The sequence below is a fragment of the Epinephelus moara genome, chromosome 6 (genome assembly GCF_006386435.1).
Source record: "Epinephelus moara isolate mb chromosome 6, YSFRI_EMoa_1.0, whole genome shotgun sequence".
Classification (NCBI taxonomy): Eukaryota; Metazoa; Chordata; class Actinopteri; order Perciformes; family Serranidae; genus Epinephelus; species Epinephelus moara.
The window spans coordinates 20317152-20342083 of NC_065511.1; the positions used below are offsets into that span (position 1 = coordinate 20317152).

At 41.1% G+C, this 24932-nt stretch overlaps 3 protein-coding genes and 1 pseudogene across 3 annotated transcripts; 2 read left to right on the forward strand and 2 right to left on the reverse strand.

Annotated features, from left to right (window-relative positions):
• The first annotated feature begins 819 nt into the window (after window positions 1-819).
• LOC126391661 (transmembrane protein 158) lies at window positions 820-5404 on the forward strand. Its single transcript, XM_050046554.1, has one exon. It carries the CDS (start codon window positions 2765-2767, stop codon window positions 3464-3466), a length of 702 nt encoding a protein of 233 aa, XP_049902511.1. The 5' UTR covers window positions 820-2764; the 3' UTR covers window positions 3467-5404.
• Window positions 5405-6834: 1430 nt separating this feature from the next.
• cdcp1a (CUB domain containing protein 1a) lies at window positions 6835-17218 on the forward strand. The gene is made up of 9 exons (XM_050047601.1): window positions 6835-7061; window positions 7878-8087; window positions 8179-8541; window positions 8625-8993; window positions 11769-11960; window positions 12899-13267; window positions 13362-13724; window positions 15627-15714; window positions 15979-17218. Exons 1-9 carry the CDS (start codon window positions 7004-7006, stop codon window positions 16409-16411), a joined length of 2445 nt encoding a protein of 814 aa, XP_049903558.1. The 5' UTR covers window positions 6835-7003; the 3' UTR covers window positions 16412-17218.
• A 1697-nt stretch (window positions 17219-18915) lies between these two features.
• On the reverse strand, window positions 18916-20943 carry clec3ba (C-type lectin domain family 3, member Ba). Its single transcript, XM_050047603.1, has 3 exons — window positions 20228-20943; window positions 19997-20095; window positions 18916-19781 (listed from the first exon to the last, which is right to left on the reverse strand). Exons 1-3 carry the CDS (start codon window positions 20325-20327, stop codon window positions 19381-19383), a joined length of 600 nt encoding a protein of 199 aa, XP_049903560.1. The 5' UTR covers window positions 20328-20943; the 3' UTR covers window positions 18916-19380.
• Window positions 20944-22971: 2028 nt separating this feature from the next.
• Window positions 22972-24486, reverse strand: LOC126391713 (zinc-binding protein A33-like; annotated as a pseudogene).
• Between the last annotated feature and the right edge of the window lie 446 nt (window positions 24487-24932).

Genomic DNA, 24932 nt, shown 5'->3' on the forward strand with positions numbered 1-24932 from the left:
ATACAGAGTATGGATTAGTACGACAAATCTTGATGGTAAAGTGAGCTCATCACTGCTGCTGACGTGCTCTTGAGCAAGGCAGTTAAGGTCCTGCTGGTCCGGTGGGGCTGCTTCCTCGTGCTGTGCTCAGTGACTGTGGCACTCTGGTGCTTACATAAAGGTTTTAAAGTTAATCTTTCCTGCCTGTAGATTAACGTCTGATCTTTCAGCACAGTCACAACAGTGAAAGTCACTGATGTGACCTTTGTCACTTGAAATCCCGTCATGTTTCTCAGCTTATCGTGGCCTAGGTGTATCAAAGCCTAATTACATTCTAAAAGAATTATAGAAATACAAAAACAAGTTAAGCTTTGCTTTCAGCATGAGAATACTTTCTTTCCTCATGGCTCACATCCAGGGATGTAAAGCACCCACTGCGGACACTGAGCTCACGTCCTCTGCAGAACATTGGGAATTTCAGCAACCTGGAGGTGTTTTGCGGATAAGAAAGTACACATAGTGAGCATTTAATTGGGTGATTCCAATATTTTTTGTGTTACATATTCAAATTTGACTCAAGGTAACAAAATTAATACGCAGATAAAGGATTCACTGCTTAATCACCAGACTTCTAGAGACATTTAGCTTAGGGCTGTCAAAGTTAACATGTTAATAACAAGTCAACGCAAATTCCTTTTAATGCCACTCACTTTTTTATTTACGATTAATGTACCTACGTTCTGTAATTATGACCTGTAGTTTAGGAAATCAGGAAGCCATGCAGCAGTAACGTTGTGGAGAGCACGGTCTCACGCTGAAGTCGTCGAAATGCAGTGACTTGTCAGAAACCAATGAAAAAAGGTGTCCATTATAGTTTAATGGCACCCGGTGGCATCAGGAGGAAATGCAGGGGGACAAGGACGAAAGATAAGCCAGCGAAAGTCCAAGTGGAGCAGGCAGAAGGGGTACTGGATGGGTCCAACAAACACCAACTTTCAGATTCTAAAGCCAGACTCTGTTCTTTTTTTTCCGAAACCTAACTACGTGCTTTTGTTGCCTAAACCTAACCATGTGTGGTAGTTGTTGAAGGGAAAAAAATGTCAATTCGTGGTGGTACGTTTACTTTAAAAGAGACTGTATGCAAATGTTAAATTTCCTGTGAAAATGGAAGTGTATTTTGAAAGATGACAATGCATGTAACAGGCAGAACTTGACACAGTGTTCCAGAACATCAACAACCAACACACCCAGGGTACCTTGCACGTCCTATGTGGACGTGGAAGGTCCATGACACAAACGTCAATATGTGACGAGGTCGGAGTGAGAATGTGTTGTTGTAGGTGGCAAGAAGAAACAAACCTCAGTGAGCAGAAATGGATAAAGAATGACAAGTTCAGCCTCAGAGCTCTGCTGATGGTTCTCTCGACAAGACCAAAGTTATTTGCGTTTACTGCTGAATTGAACTGAGTTACCACCAGAGTACAAGCTGCTTATAAAACAGGGGATGTTTAGTTAACCTTTACATGTGTAAAGCTGGACACTACATGGTGTGAGCAATGTTACATTCAGGTCATTATGTCCATCTGTTGTTGCTTATTGGGCTTGAGTTTGCCATGATATGCGCAGAACCTTTGAGATTATTCTGGAGAAAATTCTGGACAGTCTTTGTCATTTTTTTGGATTGTTGCAATAATAATTAACAAACATTTGCATAAAGCAAGAAATGTGTCCACTCCCATGTTGATAAGAATATTAAAAACTACTGGCTTGCAGGAGGTTCACTGTATTCCAAAGTGTGCTTTTTACAAACTTAACATGTTCACTTGGTGTACCCACCAACTGGGAACCACTGATTTAAAGATTGTATCTCATCATAAATTTGACACTGCGTGCAGTCCTGTCAGGGTCCTGCACAGGACTCACCCAAATTAACACGTGCTAAACAGGAAGAGACTCACAAGGACCACAGAGTCACAAATAGACCCCAAAGAGATGCAAAGAACTGCAAAATGAAGCAAAACAACCACAAAGAAACATAAAAATTACCAAAATAAGACACAATACCACAGCTAGATAATGACTTCAGCAAGACAAGACAAAAAAAAAAAAAAAAAAAAAAGTAGCTACATAAGTATAAGTAAGAGTATTAAAACGACAGTGATTTGAATCAGTTAAATACAGAAATATGACAAATTCAAATGAACATTATCACAAACGTGACCAGGATTGGTGCCACAGATAGTGCACCACTTATCTTAATTATCCAAAGTATTTTCTCAACAGGTCGACAACCGTTTTTAAGTCATTTCATTGAGAAAGTTGTATTGAGCATGTGTGTGTGAGGACTGCTGATTGGAAGATGTGTGTTGAATTTGGCGCTTCTGTCCCTGCGCACTGGAGGCTCTCCCCTCACCGCTCCTCTGTGTTTTCGAGCTGAGCGCTCACACCTGAAGTGACAGGGAGGGAGTGAGGCTCGGAGAGGCTCCGAGCTGTGATGACGGCAGCCCACGGAGCTGCCCAGCCTGCTTCTACTGTAAAGCGACTGCAGGGCACATTTGGAGAACTAGTCAGTAGGGAAATATCCAAAGGGAGGGGGACGCGCGCATGTGACAGGCTTTGGACGTTTCCATTTATACCAGTCGGGCAGGGAATTGAATCTCTCCATCGGGAGGTGCGTTATTATTAAAATCACTGGCGACTGGTATTTTTCAAACATTGCACGCCTGCGTCCGTCGCCTGCGGATCGTCACAGCACCATGCGAGCAGGAGAGACGCGCCCTGTGCCATGCTGAACGACTCTCCGACTCTCCTGCTGGCTCTCACAGCGGTGGCCGGACTTCTCCAGCGATGCCAAGGCTGGAGCGACGAAGACCTCCTCCTGCCGCCCATCAACTCCTCCAACAGGTTCCTGGCCAACCTGGAGGTGGACGTGCGCTTCTCCAAGAGGTCCGTGGAGGAGAGCGAAGCCTCGCCCGACGCCTCCTCCCTGCAGACTCTGTCCCAGTGCAACGTGAGCGTCCAGAGACTCCAGCCCACCTCGCTGGTGGCCCGCTGGGACAGCAGCTTCGGCTTCCAGTGTGATGTGCTCATCTACACCACCAACAACCACGGAAGGGCTTTTTTCTCCGCGTCTTTCAACAGGGCGATCTCGCCTGTCGTCATCGAGCATCTCGGGGTCACCGGGGGTCAGCAGGAGTTGAGGCTGTGCGTGGGCTGCGGGATGTCCCGGTACCGGCGGTTTGGGCAGGGCAGGTCGAGGGGCCAGCAGACCGGGGATCAGATCACTTTCTGCTGCGTGGATTTCAGCCTCGACGAGCTGAAGGGGGACAAAAGTTGGAGGCTGAACAGAAAGCCCATCGAGTCGACACTTGTGGCTTGTTTCATGACTTTGGTCATCATTGTGTGGAGTGTTGCTGCTCTCATATGGCCAGTCCCGATCATTGCAGGATTTCTGCCTAATGGGATGGAGCAGAGGAGACCGAGATAATTAAAATAATCTTTATTATAATTAGCCTGTGCTGCCTATACTATAACTGTAGCCATTCAACTGTTCACCTGAATGAATGATTCAGCCGAATGCTGAGCTTTGGAGAACTTTTTGATGAGATGCTTTAGTTTTGGGGGTCTTCTTTAACAGTTATTAAAGCTCCTGCTCATTAGGACAACCAAGGTAAAGTATGATGGATTATACTAGCCAATAGTAATCTATACTGGGACCAATGTGTTTTGTATACCCTTGTAGGCCTTCCTATAGATTATGTCAGCGTAAACTGTGCAAACTTTTCTCTTTAAACAGTGTTTGTATAGTTTTTAATCTTTCTAGAAAGTTTTTGCCTTATCCCATGTGTAGGACTTTTGCACTGAAAACTGAACTTTGAGGTGTGCCGTCACATATATAACCTATAGTCATGTTCAAAGTAAGTGTAATAGTTTTTTCCAATGCGTTCTGAGAAATAGATGTTGTTTATGATTGACATAGAGAGGGTTTCAATAATTATATTGTTAGATTTATAATGTCAAGTTCAATATGCGTGCTTATTTGTATTCATGTTCCAACGGTTTCAATGAAAATAAAATTGATTATAGGCTATATCTCAGATTCTCTCTGACCTGCTCTCTGTAGCCTAAATCAGTTTACTTCAGGCTTATGTCAAGTGGACACAGCATGTGATCAGAAGATGAAAGCCAACACTGTCAAAGCCTGTGGAAAATATGCACTCATGTGCCAGTTTATTAGGTACACTAAGCTAAAACTAGTCTAACTTCATGAGGTTATATTATTCAGTTTCATTTTCATAGAGAGGTGTTGATTCAGCAGTGTGATCATTTTTGAGGATGTAGTTAGTGTTACTGAGTAGATTCTGTTATGTTCGCTACCCTCATTGATGTAAAAGGGATGGACAAAGTCATAGAAACACCCAGCACAATATAATTCAACAGCACCACAAACTGCTCCTCCAAAATGATCATTAAGTTATTTTAACATGGATTAGGTGCACAAATGCACAAATGGACACTGATTTTTTTTATGATCTCATACACTGTATGAATGCCTGGCTGTATGACCTAATGCAGCTTTAGTTATACATTTAGCTCACTTCAGATTTTTTGATCTAAGGTGTAGATGTGGAATTATTATGTAGTCTACTTCAGTGTCAAAGTACTCTCTTTGACAATGGCCTATTTCAGAGTGTTAAATTATTGATGCAAAATGAGCATCAGTAGCTGGTTCATCTTGATTTCCAGCAGTTCTCAAAGGGCTCATGATCACACTGCAAACTGTGTAAAATCTGTATTAGTATAATCTGTCAGGGTGCGGTCAGCTCCGTGCTTCCTCTCTTTTTCATGGTTAGTGTATAAATATTCGGAGAGTTGCTCATCATCTGTTAAAAATGGTTGTGTTAGTGGTGTAATGTTAATATTTCCAAACATGTGGGTTGCTTTGCTCCTCAGAACTAAAAGTTTCACCACATACAACCTGCCTTTTTTTAAAATTTCATAGGAGGAGTGTAGATGTGCTGCTGTCATGAGACTTTATCAGCCTGATCCATCAACAAAACTGTGTGTGACTTGCTGAGCTGCCCGACCAGTTTATAATGATGACAAATTCGGAGTGGATGTTTATCAGTAAGAATTAGCTTTGAATAGAAAGCACATAGATCATTTAATTTCCCATGACAAATACACTCAGTTGGCAGTTTATTAGGTAGGCCTACATCTAATAAGTAATGTCGTCTAAAACAACAGCCCTTCAATAAATCCCTCCCTTCATCAGGGCTGTAAGTGGGGTGGACAAAATAACAGGAACACCTCTCAGTGTATTTCAATACAGTTCAACAGATGAATGAACTGTAAAACATGGTATATTTTGTCAGCTACATCTGTTTTTATTTAGGACACCTTAGTGGACCTTTGTGTCCTCAATACAATCATTGTCATTATTATTATTATTGTTATTTTTTAAACTGTGTTTATTGGGTTTTTCGAAAGACCATAGTTAAAGAAAGGAGCATATTGTACAGATGCACATACATGTATAGTCTGTCAGTTATAGTCGTTGTACAATAAAAATTTGAAAAGGTGAAGAGTCAACAATTTAACTGAAATACCTCAACAACAGGAGAAAAAAACAAACAAAACCACACACACACACACACACACACACACACACACACACACACACAAACAAAAAACCCCCAAAACATCAGTCAGTGGAAAAAAAGTACATGTCAGGACCCGCAGTACCAAACCCACCTGACACTGGTTACACAACCCTCACTGTCAAATATGTAGGTCACTCTGAGAGAACTTAATCCTTTTAACATATTGAAAAAGGGGACCCCAAGTATTGTTAAATTTATTGTATAAACCAAAAGCTGAGTGCCACATCTTTTCCAGTCTGATAAAATATAGGATGTCCCTTATCCAGCGAGTATGAGAGAGAGGTGTAGTTGATTTCCAGGTGATCAGTATTAGCCGTCTGACCAATAGGGTTGTAAAGGCTATAACATCCTTTTGGGGCTTGTGAAGGAAAGATGGTGTTATTATTATTATTAATATTATTAGTATAATTAATAATAATAATAATAACAATAATAATAATAATAATAATATGGTACCTCTGGGTTATTTGTAGTCTGTATTTATAGATTGGCTAATTAAAATAATAGTATATAGGCTTTTCTGTGTGGACTTTTCAAACTTTAATAATATTTTTAATTGTAATCAAGTAGCTGTCAATTTGTAGAAATCAATTAACTATAGAGATAATAGTTTATTTTTATTTTATTTTATTTTATATCACGGATATTATTAATAAAAATAATAATAATAAATCAATTTCAGAAATGCATTTGAAGGAATTATTGCAGGACTGTTGTATTTTTATTTTTTTATTTTTTGAATATGTGAACCTCATAATCTGGCAGGTAAAGAAACATAACATTACTTTTAAAAAAAAAATAATAATAATTCTGTAATGGGTATCTATTCGAGTTTATGTTGAGTTTGAGGCACTATAATTTCTCATATGGTACCTCTGGGTTATTTGTAGTCTGTATTTACAGATTGGCTAATTAAAAAAATAGTATACTGTATAGGCTTTTTTGTGTGGACTTTTCAAACTTTAATAATATTCTTAATTGTAATCAAGTAGCTGTGAATTTGAAGAAATCACTAAACTATAGAGATAACAGTTTATTTTTATTTTATTTTATTTTATTTTATTTTATATCTATATCACGGATATTATAAAGCACATGAACTCTGTACCTGCCAAAATGGCGGACCTGGCCACGCCTTTACATTACCTGGAGCGTGAACACTCCCTTGGCCGCTGACACAGTCACACTTACAGGAAGTGGTGGAGTCATGTCTCATCAACTCCAAGCTGAGCTTCACGCAAACCAGAGGAAAATGTGGCGCATGAAGGTTACAGCTGTGGACGAGAAGAAATGAAATATACGCAGATCTGCACTGATTTCCCTCCGGATCAAATAAGAGTATCGTTACACTGTGGGACAGCATGTCAAGAGTCACGCGTCTGATTTTCCTTCTTACGCTCATCGCCTTCACTGTATCAGGTACGTTTTAACGTAATCATTAACCAGCAGAGTCGACTGACTCTGAAATGCTGATGAGTTCTGCTGTTTAAATATGGACACTGATTATTCCTCAAATTACAGGACAATGATTGCAGGAACTAACATGGAGGTCTCATCAGACATCATTAGGCTGTGAAGTATTTCTAAGCTGTTGTTATTGTGCTGATTACTGCTAAATATGGCTGTTGATGAATTGCAGGGATCTGGATGGCTGTAATGAGCACATTGATTAGTTATGGCAGAGTAAATGATGTTCAAGCTCAGGATCAGGACAAAACTGAAACAAGGGCCCTGTGGTGTCAGTGTGGAGCTTTTGTTGTTGACTGGCCTGAGCGGTTTTCTGTTGTTTGCTCAACTCAAACCTCATCACCCAAAAGGCTGGCAGAGCTAATGTGATGTGTCATGTGTCAGATGATAGGTTAGGTGTCTGTTTTGTCCACTTTGGATATAGGGATATATATAGAAAGAGAAATAATACAGTGTAAACCAGGATATGTGAGACAATAGAGTTGACTCCAGCAGCTCATCAGGTGCTGTTGTGTGTGTGTGTGAACATAGCTCTGTTTGCTCAGTACAGGCTTGGTTAGTCATAGAGGGAGTGAAGCCAAGCTGTCTGCCTGAACACATTAGTCACTCTGACTTTTGTTAACAGTGAATAAAAGCATGTATTTAATATTCAACTTCTTCATACTCTGATTTTCAAGTGGTGATTTCATGGTGTTATTCAGCAGTGGACATCTGGTGTTTTTTCTTACCAATGTTTCTCTCTTTACTCTTAATCACTTTCCATTTCAGGGGTCCAAAAGCTGAACGTCACCCCTGAGAGAGGCACCACCTTCAACATCAGCAGTAGTCAGGTCGAAGGTTGCAAAGTGTGCACCGTAGCAGAAAGCTCACGACAATGTCACCCATCCCTTCTGCTAGAAGACAACACTCCTGTCTCACTGGAGTTTGAATGCTCCAAACCTCAAGATGTATTCATCGTGGAAATTGTGCGAAATATAGGTAAGTATATAACCACTGAAGGGAAATCTAATCAACTTGCTGAATTATTGCAGTATTGGTGGATTTATTTGTCTTTAATATCTCCTTGCAGATTGTAACACAAAGTCGTGCAACGGCCGCATCGTCCAGGCTGACTCTGGCTCACTTCCCTTCCTGGATTTTAACCGCAAGTTCACCTGGAACCTGAAGGCCTTTGCGCAGGAAGCATTCAAAATAGACTTCGGTAACACTGGTCTAAGACAGATTAAGCCATCTGAGAGATGTCCAGACAAACACAGCTACACCCTCCAGGCCTTCCAGGCAACAGGGAACGTGACCGTAGGGAAATACTGCAGAACGGGGCCTGTCAGTAGCGCTCAGATACTGAATACAGGCAGCTTTTCTCTGGATGTCCCAGCAGGGCAGAAGCTGCAAAATGGCCAGTTTGATGTGTCTGTCGGGGAGGAGATCAAATGTGAGTTTAAAATGTCTGAAAATCTCTCATGTCTCGTATGTTAGACATCATTTTCTGACCGTGTGTCTTCTTTTCGCTCACAGCCCTTGCCAAAATTACGCTGACGTTACCAAAAGGGACCTCGACATCAGAGCTGCTTTCTCCGAACTACCCAGAAAGTTTTCCCGACGATGATGTGATGGAGTGGTACTTTCAGGTCCCAGACAAACACAGGATATCCGTTCAGTTCTCAAATCTCAAACAGCCGCATTGTCTGAAGAAGCAGACAGCGGTTGAGTACCACAACAAAGTGAGAGGGGCGTCGGTGTCGAGGCTAACGGACCACCAGCCAGTCCAGGAGCACGGAGACTTTACCCTGAAGCTGAGGAACTGCGAGATGGACAGAGGACGTAGTGGCTCTCCTGTACTGTCGCTAAGCCTCAAGGTGTCGTCCACATTTACAGGATTGCCAGGTTTGTGCATCAGTTTTAACTTTTTATGTCTGCCAAGGTAGTTATGTATCCATCCCTGTTAAAATCATATGTTATACATCTCAAATATTTAAGCAGTAGATGGAGCCAGGGAAAAGATATGATTTTCTGAATGCTCCACATAAACCTGAACTAACTGAGATGTAGGCTTATTTCTAAGGATCATTTAAAGTGTCAAATGTTTATTCAACTGAAATTTAAAGCTGCTATAATCAATATTCTTATTTCAACAATGGATCAAATGACTGTGTAAAGTGAAAGATATTGCTTGCAGTGATAAACCCACCGAGAATTATCACCTGACGTCTCATCTCATCTCATCTAGTGAGCATTTTAGCATCTGTTATTTTTGTTTTTCTTGTCAAGCCTATCTGTACTGTGTTGGTTCACTCTCACTGCTCTCATATCATCGTATTTGGTTGCAGCAGGCAGCTGCTGTCAGCACACAGGTTAGGTTGTCACAAGTTAGTGACAAGCTGGTGAACATAGTGGAGCATTTAGCGGCTAAAGAGCCAGATATCTCACTCAGGAGTTGGTAGAGACCCAAAAAAATGAGCTGGAAGAGTGTGTATATTGACTAGAATCCTGTTTACATTTGGTTTTAAAATGCGGCTTGGTAAGCTGAATGCAAGTGGACATCTGAGACATGTCACCGTTCACACCTGTGTCGATCATGTGTCTCCAGCTGACCACCTGTGTTCAGATTTTGTTACTGCCTACGTCACTTACGCTAGAAGATCAAAGGTCCCCACACAGTTAATATGTCAACTGTCTCATTCAAAGGGCAAAACGATGGACTCTCACGCTAACACTTTGTCCGACTTGTTGTAAAATGAACAAGTTATAAAGTGTTAGTGTGAGGTCACAAAAACAACCACCACATCCTGCATTGTGACTAACTTTCTGTTACATCCTTGTCAAGGACGCAAGGGCGTAGGTTTCATTTCAATACTGGGGGACACATGAAACGAGGGGTTCTGGGTGCCTCTGCCAGAAAAATTTGAGCATCAAACAACTAATTCACTGCATTCTGGTACATATTTATGCTCCAGTTTGTGGCTTTTGTGCATCAATCTATGGGGGAAATGTTTTTAATCATCATAAGTCCTCTGCTACTTTCATGTTTGTATTGGGGTGGATAAATGCACATGTTCTAACTATTGAGGGGAATGTGTCCCCTCAACACATTCTCACTCTTCGTCATATATCGATGTTTGGTCATGGAATTTCCACATCCAGATACAACGTGCAAGGTACCCTGGGTGCGTTGGTTGTTGACGTTCTGGGATGTTGTGTCAAGTTCTGCCTGTTACATGCATTGTCTTCTTTCAAAATACACGTCTGTTTTCACATGAAATTTACCGTTTACATACAGTTTCCTTCAAAATAAATGCATATGTCGGTACAACACCGCATATTGACATTTTTTTCCCCTAAAACTACTAACACACATGGTTGTCCCGCCACATTTCTCCTCACGCCGTTGAGCGTCATTAAACTACAACAGCAACCAGCCACCTATCATGCCGACTTTAAAAGAAGGCTTTATTTGTCTGTGTCTGACGCCGCAAGTCACTGCCCAAATGCCAGATTTTGACAACTCCAGAGTGAGACTGTGTTGGTCCCATGCGTTCACCCTCAGAATCTGCACAGATGTGTCCTGTCACAGCATCAGGACGCATTAGTGTTTACACTACAGAAGATACGTGGTCAAATGTGTCCTTGGCAAGTGTTTTGAGCGATGGGATCACAGTATGTCCTCTGGTTGTTTACACTTGTATTTAGTGCCATCTGCTTGTGATATGATCACCTTTTTAAAACCAAGTGCAAACAGGTCTTACACTCCCCAGGTGGACAGAAACTCGACTCCAAATGGATACTAATATTGCTTTGTGTCTCTTGGGTGTATGTTTGCTAACATGTTCGCCACGTCAGTTTTTACAGCTTGCTCTGCTGTCGCCAAGTGGTCAAAAAAGTTTAATATTGCTGCTTCAAATTAATACTTGAATTAGTTAACAACAAATCCATTTCCGAAACAGTTAAGTCTATTAGTCCATTTGTGCCAAATTCTTTATTTGACAAAGATATTAAATGGTTTTAGGAGAGTTCAGAAGGCTGTTGTCCCTACATATTAAAGAAGGCTAATCTTATCATTTTTAAAGCTGCAAATGTCCTGTCTATAAAATGTCCTGTTTATAAATGAAAGTAGTTTTTGGGCACAGGGGTAACATAAAGAATGGTTCAGTGTTGGTGAAGGCTTTGCTGCTCATAAAATAGTTAAGAGGATAATGTATGTCTCCTCTGCATGTTGTAGCAGGCATGTGCTTACTGAATATAAATAATCTTCATTTTATGTCATCGTGTCATGCTACAACGAGGGTGCAGTTTTATTCGTCAGGTGTTTGATAGAATTTCCCAGTTTTCTGAGACAACTTCAGTGTGAGTGAGTAATAGACCAGTGATGTGGAGCGTGGGACTTGCAGTGTTTATCTGAGCCCTCAGGTCTCAGGTTAGGGGAGCTCTGAGATTGCCTCACCACTGAGTCATGAATGACAGCAGCAGCACACTATTAGGAAACACTTCCTGTAACGATCGGGAAATCTCATTCATCTCTATCATTCAAATCAAATTCAAATTCCTGTTCGACATGGTTGTGATTTGAAACGCACGTGCCCACACATTTGCATGTGTGTGCTTGTGTGTGAGAGAAGAGCAAACAGAAGAAATGCTGATGGGTTATTGTGCTGTATTCTGTAGTGACTTGTACAGTGGATCTGAGGAAAATAGAGGGCCTCTCTCTGCACATCGAGAAGTTGAGACCGAAATCTGACTGCAGGATGAAAATGAACTCGGCGCTGAAGGAGACAATCACGGTCACATCGAAGAGTGTGCTGACTTTCCAGGACTGCTTTCCTGAAGATGTAAAAGTCACCACCACGAGAGTCATAGGTAAATTCAGATTTAAGTATTTAGTGGAGGCCTGGAAAATAAGCCTTGAATCATTTTCATTTCACTCTCCATACTTGGGTTAATATATCATATATCCTAACAAATATCATGACTGAAAACATCTGTGGCTGAATGACATCGCATCTTACTCCAGACATTTTTTGTTGTTAGACAAAATAAGACCTTGAAAGTTATTGAAAAGTCTTTGGAGCTGACATCCAAGTGAAATTCGGAACCCTGACTTACACCATGTAGCCTAAAATAGTTAACCTCATAGTGCTGGATGCCAGTTTTGTCACTCCACAAGTTTTATTGTATATTTCCATGGATTTCTGCATCACCCAATCAACATCGCATTCCCTCTTTGTATTTTGTATTGTGGCTTAAAGGGTCAGTTCATCCAAATCACAATTAAAAAATATATTTTTTTCTCCCTTAGATTTAATGCTATTCAAATAGTTTGATTTATTTTTGTCATGGTTTTGAGATCTGTCCCTGACATTTCTGCCTCCACCCCAAAAAGTGGAATGAATGGAATTATGTTGTCACCATTTCTTTAAAGAAACGGTGTCCCTGTTTATCCGGATAGTTCAGTGTAAACAGTTCTCATGAAGACAGTTTTTAAGGCAGGGCCTGACCGAACACATTCAGCGCCCCTAGGCAACCTTCTCCTGCCCCTAACATCTTTATTATTATCATTGTTTTTATTATTATTATTATTTAAGTGCCCCCTCTGGGTGGCACCCTGCCTATGTCAACTATAAGAAGTTCTGCCACTGCTCTAGGCCGAATTTAGTTTCAGTTCAGTTTCTATTACTAGAAGTGCAAAAGTGCTTTTTTTGTAGTTTTGGGAAGCAATTCATTGCTGTAGCCCTGAAAGCAGAAATTCAGTTTGATTTCCAAACCTCTCTTGATTTAAACCTGTACTTTCATGTCAGAGTGTCGTCAACTCAGAGATTGCTCCAAGACTCCGACCCGTCTGTCGGTGCCTGCCCTGCCAACCTGCCTTCCCTTCCCTCTAAGCAATGTGACCTGGACTCTCCGTCCTAGTCAGCACGGGACCGTGGAGCTGACCTCTCCCACTGGGCCCCTCAAGCAGTGCCTACCTGGGAACCGATGCAACGACAGCATCATTATCAAAGTGGCCGAAGATGACGGCACTACTGTGGGACACTTCTGCCCGCAGGGAGCCATACAGAAGATCCAACTCCACACCAATGTATCTGTCACTCTGTCCGGCACGAGGGGTAAAGCACTAACAACAAGCAAGTATGTGCTGAACGCCATTTTGAAAGAGGAGATTTCAGGTAACGAGAAACTTCATTTGAATTAAGAATGTATAAAAATAAATGCGTGCATTTCAGTGATATTTAATAATCTTCTGTTTCTAATCATCTGCAGAAAGATACATATTCACTATATCTCCAAAGAGGGACACTCCTGTCCTCTTGGCTTCTCCTGGTTGGCCAGTAGGAATGAAGTCTTACTCCACCATCTCCTGGATCATCTCCGTTCCCCCGAAGATGGAGGCTCACCTGATGTTTGCAAACCTCAGCCAGCCCAAGTGCAGCAACCGCCACACCAACATCAGGGTGCAGAGAGTCGGCTCCCCGGAGGAGGAATACAGCCGCAGGGAGGACGAGGAGGCCGAGAGTGAGATCACAGTCTCCGACAACTTCTACCTCAACATGTCCAACTGTATGCCGGAGAGTGGAGGGGGACACTTCAGCGTCATCATACAGATCACCCTGCAGAAGAGCATAAGTAAGAGGACATTCTGCAGTGTTTCCTCAGTCTACATTATAGCTTTGTGTTAACTGGAAGAACAGACGTAGGAACAGACTTGATGCTTTAATCAATCACACTGGCATCTCCAAGACTATTCTATGTGGTATGTAGAGCCATGCTAACAGCTGAGTTTGGTAGTCAGCAGTGTCGGCCATTTTGGCCCACACAGAAATATCTGAACAACTATTAGATTAATTGCCGTAAATTTTGTGCAGATGTCATAGTCCCAATATGCTAAAATTTCAAAGCCTCCAAGACTTTAGTTGATGACCAAATAGAGTCCAAAATCCAGGAAATGAGTTAACATTTAAGCGCTTCCAGTTCCCTCATTTCGATGTCAATGGGTTTGTCATATGCGTTTTTGGTTAGATGCCTGAGATAAGGTCTGTGGTTAACACGAGCTTAAGAGACTTTCATGTTTTGTTCTATGACATAGAATATGTCCGTAAATACCGCATTTCTGAATCCTGAAACTTTTACGTGTCTTAAAAAAGGAAGATGCTCTGTACTCCAAACGTGGCTTTTTTTCCTTTTTTTTTACTGTCTCATTGTGGTGGTGATGAAGTTATGCAACCGTGGTATTTACAGGCTTGTTTATAGCCTGCAAAGTCTAAGGGCTGCTGTGAAACTTAGGGCAACAAAAAAAAGTTTATCTTGGGTGCGTCTGTGCAATGGACAACTAAGACGGCAGAGGAGATACCCGCACGCTAATGCAACTGGGCTTGACAGCCACAAAAAAGGTTCACAGGCTGAAATTAATGCAAAAAAAAAGTCAGTTTGCTACTGAGTAGCACTGATAATTGTTCAGAACTGATGGATGTCCTAATTTAAATTGACTTTTTTTTTTTTTGCGCATTGATCTTAGCCTGGGAACATCAACAGCTTTCCAGGATTAAGCAGAGGAAATCTCTGCTCGTAGCTAGGCTAATTTATACAATGTAAAATGCCATAGGCTGGCGCTAATAACGTTAGCATGTTGTATTTGTTTGGAAAACGTGTTTAGTGTGATGGTTGTGGTGAATGGTGTGAGTTGTAATGGAGCCAAATTATGTGCTGTTACTTTTGTTACATGTTGCTGTTGTCCCTGACTTTATATGAGACAAAGGAATTATCGCTAGATGCTATAGGCTAATTTATACAATGTAAAACGCGATAGACTTGTGCTAATAACATTAGCATGTTTTATTGGTGGGGGAAATGTGTCCAGATAAAGTGTTTGTCTGTCAATGCTGCGATTTATAGTGAAGCTGATTTGTGTTCTTGTGTTTGAATTTGTCTCTATTAAGCCATATTTAATGTGTGTTTTGAATCAACTAAACTTTACAGCACTTAACACAGTCCTCCACCACCAACTAGCGTTTTGAAGGTGTAACAGCAGAGTGACACAGACACACCACCACAGAAGTAAAAATAATGTGCAGATTGTTTACCCCCCCGACGACTAATCGATTAGTTGAAGATTATATACGACTTTAGGTGACCAAGATTTTCTTTGGTTGATTACAGCCCTAGTGATTCCCAACAGGTCCAGCCACAGGGTCCAGATTTTTCCTTCGTCATTAGTTTAAGTCCCACTCCATTTAATATATTCAGTGTCATACTTGTGGTTTGCCATGTCCTCAAATAGCTGTGCATGAGTCATTCACTCTATAACAGGAAACAGCACTCCAAAATAAAAGCTCTGTGCTGGAAATTGGCTGTACTTCAAAATAAAGGTGTTTTTTTTGTTTTTTTTTACAAATTTGACATGCAGATCACTTGCGGCCCATTCAGAATGAACCCAGGACCCACTTTTGGACCATGACCCACCAGTTGGGAATCACTGTGATAGAGATTGTTAATTAAAGGTTGTATCTATTGTTGTTTTCTCTCATTCAGACCTTCTGCTGACTATCATCCTGAGTGTGGTGGCCGCTCTGCTGGTCATTTTTGTCATCGTGCTGGTAGCGGTCTGTGTGGTGATTAGGTGAGTGCATCTGCGTTATGTTTTACTCTTTAGATTTTATGTGTGTACTTTATGGGCAGGTATTTTTGTCTTTTCAAATAGAGCATTTGTGGGGAAAAAACCAAGTTATTCAGTAAGTAAAGAAGTAGTCTCTCAAAAAATGTCATGTCTGCCTCAATCTACTAGAGATTTCCTCCTTCATTTAAATTTTTTGTAGTTATAATGTAAAAGTTTGATGCTGTATTTAACTCAAGCTGTCATCGTCATGTCTCTCCTGCCAAACAGGAAGAAGAAGAAAAAGCTAAATCATGAAGTGTCCATCTACAATCCAAACGGCATCAGCTTCCTGCCAGGACAAAACGGCTTCCCAAAAACAGATGAGAACGAGTACCATGTGTACGAGTCCATTGAGGACACGCTGGTCTACACAGACCTGCTGAGAAAGGGGGCAGAGATGGGCGTCTACGGGGAGTTTGACAGATGCCAACCCGTCTCAGGGCACAAAGACTCACAAAAACCACTGATCTCTAAAAACACAGACGAAGACGACATGCCAGTCGGGTCTTACCAGCAGTTTCAGGGTCCTCCGCTTCCCGTCAGGCCCCCGAGCCACGTCCAATCCCTGATGGACAATGTGATTTACCAGACTGGGGACCAAAGTGAAGAGGAAGACTCTCCGAATCTGGGGCCCCGGCTAGAGCCAGAGGGAGGAAACTGAGGAGAAGATTGGATTCAGCTTTTTGCTTTTCTCTCGACCTACTTGAACTTTGAGATATTCATTCCCTGGCATCTTTGTGATTACCTGCCTTGCAAGAAAGCTTTTTTCTCTTGAGTGTAGTTTTGCACCAAAGCCAGGAACACAAAACAACCCTGCTAAAACCTGCCTGCAGCTGTTATCTTGTTTTATCTCAGATGAAGGCAGTACATAACCATCGTCTTTATGCCGGTTTTGCCACAATGAAAAGATCTTGTGTTACATTAAGGCAGAGAATATTCTTCATTTGGAGAGATATTATACATATCGTGGTTGTTTTAACAGGAGCAAACGTGTGTGCTGTTTACGTGTAGAGGTTTTCTTTTCTTTTTTTAACATAAACTGGAGAAAAGAGAGGACTCCATTGCTCTTGAAATAAACTGCGTTTTTATAGCATCATCAAAACATGATGGTCTGATGATGGTCTGTATTGCAGCAGATTGCAGCAGCAGTGTATGTGCGGGGAGAAATATGTTTCTATTGTTTATCACCTGCTATGGAGACTTCAAGATACAGTGCCATTACACCATAAACATGCCGTACAGAGAGGACAATACACTCCTGTTAATACATTTTAGGATCTTTGAGTTGTTGCTTTTGTTCCTTTTTGGACCCACACTTTTGGGAATCTCAAGACTGATGTGCTGCTAGCTGAGTGATGTGTTTCTCTGGTCGTTCAGGGGCTTTTTAGTTTTCTACTAATGTTTCATTAGAAATGAGAATCAGGAGTGAAAGCCCATATTTTAGGATTTTTTTTTTTTTTTTTTTTTTGAGGACCACGGACCCTTTCTGACCTGAAGCTACAATCCTTGTACACACTTAATTTCTGTCAGTCAGCAGAAAGTTACAGCTCACAAAGCAATGTCAGTATCATTGTTGGTTAAATGAATTGTGTTATTAATAGCAGATAGCTTTTAAAAGAGAGACTGTGTGAGTCATATAATTTAATGTAAGTGTGATGAGTGCTCATGTGTTGAAAGGTCACGATACAAACCAAGTCTTAACTAAGTTACAGTCAAGTACAGGTGATTTGTTCTGTTTTACATTAACTGGAATAGAAAACAATAACAGTATATTAGAATCGTTATGTAGGTTATTGATCTCAATATTAGGCTGAACAAGAAAGTCACAGAATATTAACTTATCTCATCTGAGTAAAATTGGGATTTAAGTTTTATAATCAAATGTGTGAAAAGACTGAATAAATCCTGTTGTTTATCTTATAAAGCCATGTCGCCTCCTGCAGTTCAGAAAATGAACGGCAGAGGGAAGCAAAGTCAAAGTTTCCATAAATCCTTTCTCACTTCTGAGGAAATAAAGTGCGTGCTGTAAAACAATGCCAGAACTCTCTGAATGTGAAGTTACTTTTGTTTACATGTTTACATGTAAACTATGAGCATGAATACTTCACAGTGACTGACACTGAGTGTTAGAGAGACTGAGATGAGGACATATTCTCTATAAATGCCCTGCTGCTGACATCAGTGGATGTCCATGGAGACGTCAAAACATGTTGATCTGATGTAACCCTTGTTTGAGTGAGTAAACTATTAAGAGTGCCAACACAGAAACTCGATTTTCTTGATGGAAAACGTGTGGGTAGGGTGGAGACACATCAAGTTATTTGACTCATGAAACAGGGACTCTCCCACACAGATGTTTTTAGAAAAGTAGGACCAGGAAGCCTCGGGAAGGTTCGATTGTACGTTCCTTGGAAATTCAAAAATGTTTTGTGTTTTTAGTGAAAGAATTGTTCACCCTTGCCATTTCATCCTTTGCATGCCCCTTACTGCCTGTGATGTATATTTCATGACTTAGTCTGTGGAGTATGTAAAGTAGTGACACTTGAGAAAGGAAAAAATGCCATTCTCATTGTACAGGCTATCTTAGTCCTGGCCTTTCTGTTTTCAGTTTACCATTTCCTTGGTCCAGTATTATTGAGTCTTATTTTGAAAGGAAAACTTTGGCACCTTGTGAACTTTTACCCCACACTGTCTCTGTGAAAAGAACTAGGAAAAAACAGCAACCTAACACCAGGGAAGTCTGTTTTGTGACTATTATCATGGGTGTAGATTTTGATGGGGATGAAGGGGACATGTCCCCCTCAGTATTTAGAACATGTGCGTTTCTTAAAGTAGCAGACGACTTTTATTTTGATAGAATTAAAGACATTTACACCATGAAATGATGCAAAAAAAAAAGGTTGCATAAAAATTCACCAGAATGGAGGAAAATAGATGTTTGATGCTCAGAATTTTCTGGCAGAGGATTCCCAAACCCACCGTTTCATACATGTCCCCCCTCCCATGTTGGAACAAAACCTACACCCTTGATTATTATTATTAGCTGCAGCAGCCTAGTTCTTTTTTTATGACTTATTACATAAGGATTTCTTTCATCTAATGAGCACAAGACTTCCATCACATCTACTGAATCTGTGAGCAAGACGACAATAACAAGATCACAGCTGAGGAGACATATGTTTATTAACATTATATAATGTAATACAAGCAGCATACCTTGACATCAGAAGTAAAGAAATTGCCTCAGAAAAGGCGCTTGTGATTTATGCTCTTCAGTAAAAAAAAATGTTTTATTGCATTGATAAGCAGATGACATAAAATGCATATAACAAAGACAAGCCATCCAGTGGTGTTTACCTTCATGTAATATGCTATAAGATATGCCGAAATGTTTGAGATCACAAGTTTAGTGAACAAAAGTTTAGCTTATACAATGACATACTGTATCCCAGACCACTGCGTGAAGTCAATGCACTGCATCTGAATGGCTTGGTCAAGAAAATGAGAGCTGAAGAGAAAATGCAGCACGTTATTTTCCAATGCATTGCATAAATGTACCTGATACTCTACATGTTTCATGCCCAAGTTCACAAGTATTCATCTGCGCAGAGTGATGTGAATGTCAGACACTCACACGATGTTGAACTCGCACACAGAAGCCTTTTCGGCTCGACAGCTCTCGTCAAACCACTTCCCGTTGGCTGTGGTGGAGAGGATGGCACAGTTCTGGCTGCGCCCTCCGTCTGGCTGCAGGGTGATCTCTGTCTCCCAGTTCTTGAAGCGCACGTTGGAGCCTGATTGGTCCACCCACTGGCCGTCGGTCACCATGTCATTGATGCCCAGCCAGATGTGCTCCTCAGGGCCGATGCTCTGACGTACGTAGCTGTAGAGCTGGTCATTCTCGTCGCCTGTCAGAGGAGTGCTCAGACTGCCTCCCTTGGCGATGCAGTCATCGCTGGCTACGTGGAAGGTCTTCTTCACAGGGTCAGCCAGGAAACACTTACCGAGGATCTTGGTGCCTCGTAGACAAACTGAGGGGGGAATTAGGAGGAAGTCAGTGTGGTACAGGTGTCACTGTTTGGGCTCTCCATCACTGGAAAGCTGTTAAAGCCTATTTGAAATATACTTCAGTGGACTATAGGCTGTGGGACATTTCTTTTATTGTGATCCATAAACTGAGCTATGCATTCTTTTTCAAAAAAATAACTGAGTAGTATTTATCACACACTTTCTGCAGGACAAATACCTGTCTGCAAAGCTTGCTGCTCCTTCAGCAAATTCAGCTCTTGAACAATGTCAGCAATCTGTTTCTTCAGCTCCTCAATTGCAGCACTGTTTGCAGAGTCTGTTGAAGGAGCAAAAAAAAGAAGCAAAAATATGTTCTGAAGCAGTCTGTATTACTTATAAACTCTCACATGGTACTTCAGTGTTGTTATTCTGTAAAAGCTATTTACAGAGTGTCAAGTTAGTCTCCTACCTTTCTTGCCATTTCTTTTCTTTGAGGAGGCGGTCTGCTGGAACGTGCAGCGTGCCAGCAGGAGAAGGCAAAACATCAACCAGACCCCTCGAGCATCCATGATACTTGGAAAAATACTTCAAATCCACTGTAAAGAAACTGTTTTGGTGCAGCAGCACAAAAAAGCTCCTCGCAGTTCTGAGCGCTGGCCGGACACAGGCTGCTGTGTTTTACACGCCCGGGGTGGCGGCACTGAGTTGAATGAGGAAATCTTATCTGAGAGAGAACAAATGTTTTACAGATGTTTAACAGACGTTTGTGTTGCTTTTGAAATGCTGAGGGGAGATGGATGGTGAGCAGGATTGTGCAGAGTTGAACAGCATTCAGACAAGCGTGACTCAGGCTCCATATGTTTGTGGGTTACCTATAAATTACAGCAGAGCCTTGTCTGCCTGTGTGTTTGTGTGTGTGTGTGGTGTCACGTCTATTACATAAACAGAATTTGAATCATTCATATCTTGATCAGTTATCTGCATCTGTCTGTGCCTTAATAAGAGCAACACGCTGTAAGCTACAAACAGTTTTTATAGTTGCTATAACTGAACTGTGGGTCTGTTGTGTTTTTCTTCTGAGGGCTCCTTCAGGCCAGAGGTTGGATGTTTTGGGGGTTCTTTCGCAGCACTACATCTGGATCTCCTCAGCGAGCTGGACGAGGTGCAGCTGACACGTGGCAGAGACTTACATAATAAAGAAATACTGTTATGAATTTAATCTTTGTTTATGTTTCAGATCTTTTCTGTAAGACTTGTCCTCACTGGAGAGTTTCAGTGATCTCTGCCTGCAATGAGAGAGCTGCCTGCCTATGTCTCCAGATGTTCAGTGATCCCACGTTTCACTTTCTGAATACACAAACACCTCACAGCCAAATAACACATTAAAGTGCCACTTCCAAACATGAGCAAACAAACTCAGCATAGCTTAACTGTTGTTTGCAAATCATTGATATAAAAACTGGATAATAATGTGTCTCACCTTATTGTATTCACAGACAAACAGCTTGATTTTGTCTGAGAATTCTCCTCAGTATTTATTACTGAATACGTCTGAATTCAAACCTTTCGTGACAGTTTAGTTGGTGCCTCCTACTGTTAGCATATAACATGATAAAATATTCGGAATCCTTTCTTTCTCTTTTTTTCTCTTATTTATTTATTTACACTGAATAGAAATGTGTTCCCATGTTTACGTTCAAGATCTAAGACTTTTTTTTAATCTCACAAAATACTTAATTCTGTCAAATTTTGGTTGCAAATTCGTTAAAATATCAATATGGTGATTAAACAGCATCATTACTGCACAGATGTGCCTTGTGATGGTCACAATAAAAGTGCAGTTTGATCACACAGCACAGTGCCACAGATGTCACAAGTCTTTAGGGAGTGTCTCACTGGCATGCTGACTGCAGGAATGTCAACAGGCCTGTTGCCCATGAATTAAATGCTCATTACACTTTCATAAGCCATCTCTGGTATCATTTATAGGAATTTGGCACTACATCCAACCAGCAACACAACCGCTGACCACATTTTACCACACGAGCCCAGGACCTCCACATCCAGCGTCTTCACCTGCAAGATTGCTTTAGACCAGTCATCAGAGCAGCTGATGCAACAATTAGTTTGCACAACCAAAGTGTTTCTGCACGAACCGTCAGAAACCATCTCAGGGAAGCTCATCTGCACGCTCGTCATCCTCACCAGGGTTTTAACTGACAGCAGTTTGTTGTTCCATGTGATATAATGTGTGTTAACAAGTCTTTGATAGCAAACTTTGCACATTCAAACTAAAGACAACTTTCTGCCTTTTGAAAGTATTTTCTATTCTTCTAAAGAATTTGTTGTTTTAAATATAAAAAAAAGATTTACCCAACAATGGATTGTTTAATATATTCTTTGTCATTTACATAAATTGACAGATGTACGTAAAGAAACCAGAAACAACCTCACACAAAAAATTCTGAGAAAAAAAAAACCTACTGCTGAACAGGTACACTGGTCATTGATACTACTATACAATGTGTTTTTACTGAACACTAGATGCTGATAACCAGGATAATTCACCTGATAATGTGATTCAGTTTCATCATTTTGTGTTCACAAAACAATGTGAGCAAATATTCAGTTGATCCATTAACAAGTCAGCAGAATATCAAAAGTAGGAGTTACCATCTTTATATGTGTTGGCTCAACAAAATATAACTAAATATTTAATGGGTCGTGAACTTTCAAAGGATTTTCAGCTCTAAACAATGATTTAGGTGCAAACATTTTTGCAGCAAGTTTCCATGAAAACAATAAAACAAGATAAAAACGCTTTGCATAATTAATTATAGACAGTAATTATCAAGTGTGCTAAAGAACAAAATAACAAACGATCAATCAGAGCCACTGAACAACTGAGACTTCAGGTGTAAAGTGTAAAACACTGAAATTAAAACATTAACAAAACTGATAAAAAAAACTCACCAAAAGATCCAGAAATCGTACAAACTAAAATTAATGTTTGACAATGATAAAAGTTACAGAATTACACAACTGCAAACAAAGAATTAGGTCTAGGTGTTATATTGTGGTCTGATTAAAACAAGATAACCAGGCTAATAAGCTATCATTTAACATATAAATTGATTTGTACCTGTATGAAAGTTTATAACCTGATGATGTAATGCAGACTGAGTACTGAGTACATTATTACACACAGTGAAGTCACAGTAAAGTCTTCACTAACATTCCTGAACATCACAGAGAAACATCACTTTGACAGATTTTAACAGTAGCAGTTTTGGCATCACCAGCATTTCCAACACTGAAAAATGGGAGGAGTTTCTCAGTGAAAGTGTCTCTGTGAGTGTAGATGAGAGCGTTGTCTTCAGGGTTGAAGAAGGACACCTCCCCCCTGTCATAGTCCAGCTGGACTCTGATCCTCGGGAGACTCTTCTTCACTGTGACAGTCTGACCGAGAACATTATAGTACTTTCCATCATTATGCGTAATACACCAGATTCCATATTTTGGTGACACACACAGATTTCCCTTCCTGTCAATTGACTCTTTGGCCACACCCAAACGCCAGTGAGGGCGGTCTCCCACCTCCACCTCCCAGCTGTGTTTCCCTGAGCTGAAGCCCTCAGAGCCCAGAACCATCGTATATTTAGTGTGTCTCTCTGGATTGTCAGGAAGCTGCTGCATTGTGTCATATCTCACACTGGTCAGATCATCAGACAGATGGAGCCAGCGGTTTGCAGTGTTTGGGTCCAGAATGACAGGACTGAAGTGGACCTCCTCCTTCATCTTCTCCCAGACTCTGAAGGACAGGTTGCCCAGATGTTTGGCCACATCTACCAGCGCTCCTGAGACCAGCTGTGGATCTGACAGTGAGCTCTGGACTCTGGCTCTGCTCTGAGTGGCTATATAACTGCTGAGGAATGACATGTTGTGTTTCTGCAGCTCGTCTTCAACAGCAGAGATGCAGTCTGACAGAGAGGAGATCTGCTGCTGAATCATCTTCATCTCTCTGCTGATAGTCTTCCCCTTCTGCTCCTCTTCCTCCCTCAGAGCAGCCAGTCTGGACTCCTCTTCCTCTCTCAGGAACTGGTGGAGCTTGTTGAACTCTGCTCTGATCTGCCTCTCTGTGGACAACACCTGATTCTTGGAGTGTTGAATCACCTCATCGTATGTATTCTTCACTTTCTCATGTTTGTCCCTCTTGTCCTGCAGAGACTTTAAGTCAGATCTCAGCTGGTCCTTCAGGTCACTGACTGCTTGTTCAACAGGAACCACCTTGTGACTGTGGTGGAGAGAAAACTCACAGACAGGACACACAACTCTATCTTCATCCTTTCAGAACAATTTAGGCTTTTCTTCATGTTTACTCAACACCACCTCCACCTTCCTGTCTCCTGTCTCTGTCTCACATGATCCAGCTTTCTGTCTCCCAGCAAAGGAGTCAGCCAGTTCCTTCAGTGCAAAGTCCACTGTCAGGATATCTTTTGAGGATTTTCTCTTACAGATGGGACAGTTTTTGTTTTTAGCTTGTTCCCAGAATTTTTGCAGGCAGCTTGAACAGAATCTGTGGTTGCAGCTCAGAGACACGGGATCTCTGAAAGTCTCTGAACACACATGGCAGTTCAGGAAACTTTCTAAGAGTGTGATTTTCTCAGCCATTTGTCTTGGTATCTGAATTGTCTTTTAAAAGCAAGACTCACCAAGTTATACTGTCCTTCCTTTGACTCATTCAATATTCCAAATGTGTGTTTTCCAGCAGAGATCTTACACCCTGTAATGGCACCGCAGCTGTTACACAATGTCTAATTCTACTTTCATTTTTACTTACCTCTATCACTAGGTGTATTATTAACAGCAGGAAATGCTGTCATGTCATTTTCTGTCCAGCAGATGGAGGTGTGACAGAGTTATTCAGTACGACTCCAGTGATGTCATCACACTGTTGCTGGTGTCGGTCATGATGATGTCGCTGACTTGCATTACAACCTAACAGTGAGATGTTTGTGGTGTAAAGTGTTTGGTGTGAGGACAGATAAACTGCACTAATACAGACACTTATGTTGCCCTGTAGGTACTTGTGTTATGTATTTTACTGAGCAGTTGTTTTTCTCCAACACCAGCAGAGAAGGAAAGAGTATGAATGAAAGTTGCACACAGTGAAA